This window comes from Arachis ipaensis, chromosome B01 (assembly GCF_000816755.2).
Source record: "Arachis ipaensis cultivar K30076 chromosome B01, Araip1.1, whole genome shotgun sequence".
NCBI lineage: Eukaryota > Viridiplantae > Streptophyta > Magnoliopsida > Fabales > Fabaceae > Arachis > Arachis ipaensis.
The window spans coordinates 136,741,095-136,746,804 of record NC_029785.2 but is presented as its reverse complement, the minus strand read 5'-3'; the positions used below and the strand labels follow the sequence as shown (position 1 = coordinate 136,746,804).

Sequence of the window (5,710 nt, the reverse complement as noted above, 5' to 3'; positions counted from 1 at the left end):
TTCTTTCTCTAGTAATAAATATTTATTCTTCTTCAGTCTTAGCAAGTGTGTTGAGCCTTATTTTTTTAATTAAAAATGCTAAGGTAATTTACTAATTTACATATATGAAACATTTGCAACTCAATATCATGTAAGTATGTTTTTATTTTATTAGACCAATTCTAAAATTTATTATTTACATTGTTTACGAAAGTCATTGTCTATCTAGTAAAATCGGACCGAAATATCTTAAAAGAAATTTAACTGCAAATTTATCATCAATTTTATTATGTAAATCATGGAATTTGGTCATAATTTATGTTTGTTCATAAAACCTAAAGGAAACCAACAATGCAAGTTAGTATGGAGGACAACAACACTAAATCAAAATAAGAGTGAAACATATATTATTACTAAATTGTGAACTAATGGTTAAAAAAAAAATGATTACCCAAAGAAATGAACAACAGATGGACGATCTGCGTATGGTGTTGTTTTGTTTTTGAGAAGTAAAAGAAAGTTAGATGAGCAATTATTGGAAGAGAGCACGTCATAAACTAGTTTTCATACATAAGCTAAGGCTAAGAGAGAGTAAAACTATTGTTTACATTAAAATAATATGATTCCCTTGGGAAGAAGATCTTTGCTGCAAGCGCAGATCACTGAATACTGCCCAATTCACATGTGCATGAACCACTACAATGCCGCCGAGTTAGTAGCATTTAGCTTCTTTATACTATACTGCTACCACTTCATGGAAATTCCAACCCTTTTATTATTATTATTATTTAAATCCTCCACTTGTTTGGTTTATGTTTATATCATGTCATAATAAATAAATAAATAATTTTAAAAAGTAAAATTTGAAAGTATGTATCTATCTATAAGAGAGGCCTAAGAATAAAGATTTCAACCTCTTTATTCATGAAACTTGTTTTCGCACCTTAATTAATAATTTTCAGCATGATCACGGGTAAGGATATCTACGATGTGTTTGCAGCCATTGTGCCACTGTATGTGGCTATGATCTTAGCATATGGTTCAGTTCGGTGGTGGAAGATCTTCACGCCGGACCAATGCTCCGGGATTAACCGCTTCGTTGCGGTGTTTGCAGTTCCACTCCTCTCTTTCCACTTCATCTCCTCCAATGACCCTTACGCCATGAACTACCACTTCATAGCAGCTGATTCTCTTCAGAAGCTTGTGATCTTGGCTGCGCTTTTTCTATGGAACACCTTCACAAAACACGGTAGCTTGGATTGGACCATCACCCTCTTCTCACTCTCCACTCTCCCAAACACACTCGTCATGGGAATCCCTCTCCTCAAAGCCATGTACGGCGACTTCTCCGGCAGCCTCATGGTCCAAATCGTTGTGTTGCAGAGCGTTATATGGTACACTCTCATGCTCTTCATGTTCGAATACAGAGGTGCTAAGCTTCTTATCTCCGAGCAGTTCCCGGAGACTGCAGGCTCCATCACCTCCTTCAGGGTTGACTCCGATGTGGTGTCGCTCAACGGCAGGGATCCACTGCAAGCGGATGCAGAGATTGGTGAAGATGGAAAGCTTCATGTCGTGGTGAAGAGATCAGGTGCTTCCTCCATGATATCTTCCTTCAACAAGTCTCATTTAACTTCCATGACTCCTCGAGCTTCCAATCTCACCGGTGTTGAGATCTATTCCGTTCAATCATCCAGGGAACCAACACCCAGAGCTTCCAGTTTCAATCAAACGGACTTCTTCGCCATGTTTAATGCAAGCAAAGCACCCAGTCCCAAACACGGTTACACCAATGGCGACTCCAAAGGAGCGACGCCGAGGACATCGAATTTCGAAGAAGAGATGATGATGAAGATGCATAATAAGAAAAGAGGAGCGAGAAGCATGAGTGGCGAACTGTTCAACTCTTCTTATCCGCCTCCGAACCCTATGTTTTCAGGATCTACAAGCGGCTTAAAGAAGAAAGATAGCGGCAGCGGAACTACTCCTCCTAACAACAAGGAGTTGCACATGTTTGTATGGAGTTCAAGCGCTTCCCCAGTCTCTGAGGGGAATCTCAGACAAGCTGTTCATAGTGCTGCATCTACGGATTTTGATAAGGCGGTTACACCAGAGACTCTTGCCTCCAAAGGTAATAATTAAGAATCGTTGAATAATTTGATAAGTTTGACTAAATTATTATCTAACAGTTCTCAGCTATCAACTTCACATTAAGTTAACTGCACCTTATTTTCTATCAATAACTAACTGGTGAAAACTTAGGTGCAGTCGTCGATTTAACGTGAAGTTAATAGTTGAGAATCGTTAGATGAAAATTAAATCAAATCATCTCACGGTTCTCAGTTATCAACTTTACGTAAAGTTTAGATTTTTGAGAGAGTAGAGAGTGTAATACATGTGTGCATGGATGCATGCAGCTGTGCAGGAGTTGATTGAGAACATGAGTCCAGCACGTAGAGAGGCGGAGATTGAGGAAGGAGGAGGGAAGAAGGTGGTGGAGATGGAAGAAGGAGATGCAAAGAAGAAGCAACACATGCCGCCGGCTAGTGTGATGACAAGGCTCATCCTCATCATGGTTTGGAGGAAACTCATTAGAAATCCAAATACTTATTCAAGCCTTTTGGGACTCACATGGTCTCTCATATCATTTAGATTTCACATAGAAATGCCGAGTATTGTAAAAGGATCCATATCTATACTTTCTGATGCAGGTCTTGGAATGGCCATGTTCAGTCTAGGTACTTGTCTTTAATTTGTCTCTTGCTCAAACCATTTAATTAATTTCTTTGTGTATTGTATGTTTTTGTTTAATGGTTTAATTTTCAGGTCTGTTCATGGCATTGCAGCCGAAGATAATTGCATGTGGAAAATCTGTTGCCGCGTTTTCTATGGCAGTTAGGTTCTTGACAGGTCCAGCTGTGATTGCTGCTACCTCCATTGGCATTGGTATTCGAGGAGTTCTACTGCATGTTGCAATTGTTCAGGTCAATGCATGCAATTACCTAATAATAATAATAATAATATGGTGGAAACTTAGGTGCAATTAACTTCACGTGAAGTTGATAACTGAGAGCCACATGAGATGATTTGACTGATTTGACTAAAGTTTCATCTAATGATTCTCAGCTATCAACTTCATTCAACTTCACATGAAGTCGACTGCACCTGAGTTTTCACCTAATAATATATATACTTGTTAATGAAATTATTATTAACTAAACCATTGATTCATCAGGCTGCACTTCCCCAGGGTATTGTTCCCTTTGTGTTCGCCAAAGAATACAATCTCCACGCGGATATCCTCAGCACTGCGTAAGTCGTATTTATTTTTTGGTAGAAACTCGCAGTCAATTTAGTCAAATCAGTTAAATTATTTAACAGTTTTTAGTTATTAATATCACGTGAAGTTGATTATATTTGAGTTTTTTTTAGTTAATTAATAATGTGATTATATTAATTAAGACTTAAGAATATATGTGCAGGGTTATATTTGGAATGCTGGTAGCATTGCCCATAACAATTCTTTACTACGTGCTCCTTGGACTCTAATCAGAATCTATCTACTTATTATCTTGGAAGAAACTAAACAAGTGTGTGATGCTGTACAAGATATAATATATAGTAGTATAGTACTATTGATTCATATCAAAGTTTTGATTTTATTTGTTGCAAAAATTTCTAGCTATTATAGATCAGTCTTAATTAGAGATGTTCACATTTTTATTTTGAATTTTGATAACACCAATATCAATGTAGCAAATGGTATCATGCAATTTAATATAAGAATTTTACTTGGCTAGCTGATTAACGGTAGCACTGGTCAAGACTCAAGAGAATGGCCTCATTCTAAGTATTGAAATTAATTAAAAGCCTGAACTCATGGCACGAAAACTCGTCATTAGCAGTAAGCTCTACATTTTATACTAATATTAATCTTCACAATATTAAAATATACTCATTGACTTATGCATCGCCAATTCTATCATGGTAACATTCGCATTTCCAATAAATTTAAATATTTAATAACATTCAACTCTAGTTTAGTCTTTACAAGCCATGTGACTTACATAGATGATAGTAAACGGCTCTAATTGGAGCAAAATTATTAAGGGTAAAGTATATTTTTTGTCCTGAAGTTTCACAAAAATTTTAAAAATACCCCTAAGTTTTATTTTGTTTTGATTTTGTCTCAGAAGTTTTCGACTTGCATCAATTATACCTCTAACGGCTAATTTTTAAAAAAATTTAAGGTCAATTCAACAACAATTTTATAAGAACAACCCTCAACACAAGTAAATCAAGCATAATTTTCATCTATTATTGTTAGATTGGTCTTAAATTTTTTGAAAATTTGGCCGTTAGGGGTATATTTGATGCAAATCGAAAACTTTTGGGACAAAATTGAAACAAAATAAAACTTAGGGGTATTTTTAAAATTTTTGTCAAATTTCTGAGATAAAAAAATATACTTTACCCAATTATTAATTCATGTTAACTTCTTGCATGTTATTAATATCTGTAACAATAATTTAAGCTAATTGAAAAAGGTAATATCAATGGTTATATCCGTAATAATTATACGTTGTTTCAAGTATTTTATTATGAAAATTTAAAAAAAAAATATAGGTAGACAATGAAAATATTAAACAATGTAAACAATGGATATATTAGATGTTCAATTCACTAGGTGTATAAATAATTATTCTAATATTAAGATCTAAATGAGTAATTTGGAGGATTTAATGTATTTTACTTGAATTAGATCAATTTTAGAATTCATCGTTCATGTTGTTCAAAAAAATTATTGATTACCTACTATAACCAACTTTTAAGCATATGTATTGATTGACCAACGCAAGGTTCTTGGAAATGATAGATAACTCTAAAATCATTTGTATTTGGTACATAAGACAAAAATAATGCATTAATCAAAGTAATGAGATTAGATCAGAGACATGACATGTGTCCAAGTTCCTTATAATCTCACCAATATCATCCATGCTTATGAACAGGAATCAGCGGTGTCTGTGCTTAAGATAGAATTTAAGAAACACACAAGTGATCACCGTAATGAGATATATATAAAATTAATTGAAACAAGAAGAATCAATTTGAGTTGTGAGTACAACATGTTGTGTATTAGTCACTGATCACGTGCAACTCCAAAAGGGTGTCTTGTCCTTTTTATATTATGAGTTCCAATTTGGAAGGTAGTAAGAGAAAAATGGATTGGCAGCATTATATTGCACATGAATGTTGTCCCTGTTCCAGGTACCTCTCAGACAATTATTCAATAAACTAAGTTTGTGTAAACAATGGTTTCGACAAGGAACTCTGGGACCCATGTGGGGAACGCCCTCCTTGGCCGACTTATTAGTTAAGACATGACGCAAATATAAATATAATTTTGTTTTCTTTGTTAAATACAGATCCTGAATGATTAAGATTACAGACAGAAAAATTATGTAGTCAAGAGATTCCTTTTGTAAGTAACTAAAATTGAATGTCGTATGTTTAGATATTCAGTACTTTTGTATCCGGTAATGTGTATGTCCAATTACACAATAATACAGAATTTGATCCTATAATAAAATTGAAGCCAGAGAAAAATGAAAATTGTGAACCAAATCATCCATATACAGATTGGTTTCTAGGGTATTCATGGATCGGATCGTATCCGCAGATCCGCGGTAAATATCCGCATCCGATCCGAAAATTGCGGATACGATCC

General features: G+C 34.8%; 1 protein-coding gene across 1 annotated transcript; it reads left to right on the top strand.

Annotated features, from left to right (window-relative positions):
* Positions 943-3,783, top strand: LOC107642911 (auxin efflux carrier component 2). Its single transcript, XM_016346421.2, has 5 exons — positions 943-2,110; positions 2,397-2,717; positions 2,806-2,963; positions 3,215-3,291; positions 3,462-3,783. Exons 1-5 carry the CDS (start codon positions 943-945, stop codon positions 3,526-3,528), a joined length of 1,791 nt encoding a protein of 596 aa, XP_016201907.1. The 3' UTR covers positions 3,529-3,783.

Excerpts from the sequence above, each read along its gene's own strand:
- LOC107642911 (XM_016346421.2), top strand. The coding sequence starts at position 943 with ATGATCACGGGTAAGGATATCTACGATGTGTTTGCAGCCATTGTGCCA. Across the intron at positions 2,964-3,214 it reads TGCATGTTGCAATTGTTCAG|GCTGCACTTCCCCAGGGTAT; the intron begins GTCAATGCATGC and ends TTGATTCATCAG. Across the intron at positions 3,292-3,461 it reads GCGGATATCCTCAGCACTGC|GGTTATATTTGGAATGCTGG; the intron begins GTAAGTCGTATT and ends ATATATGTGCAG.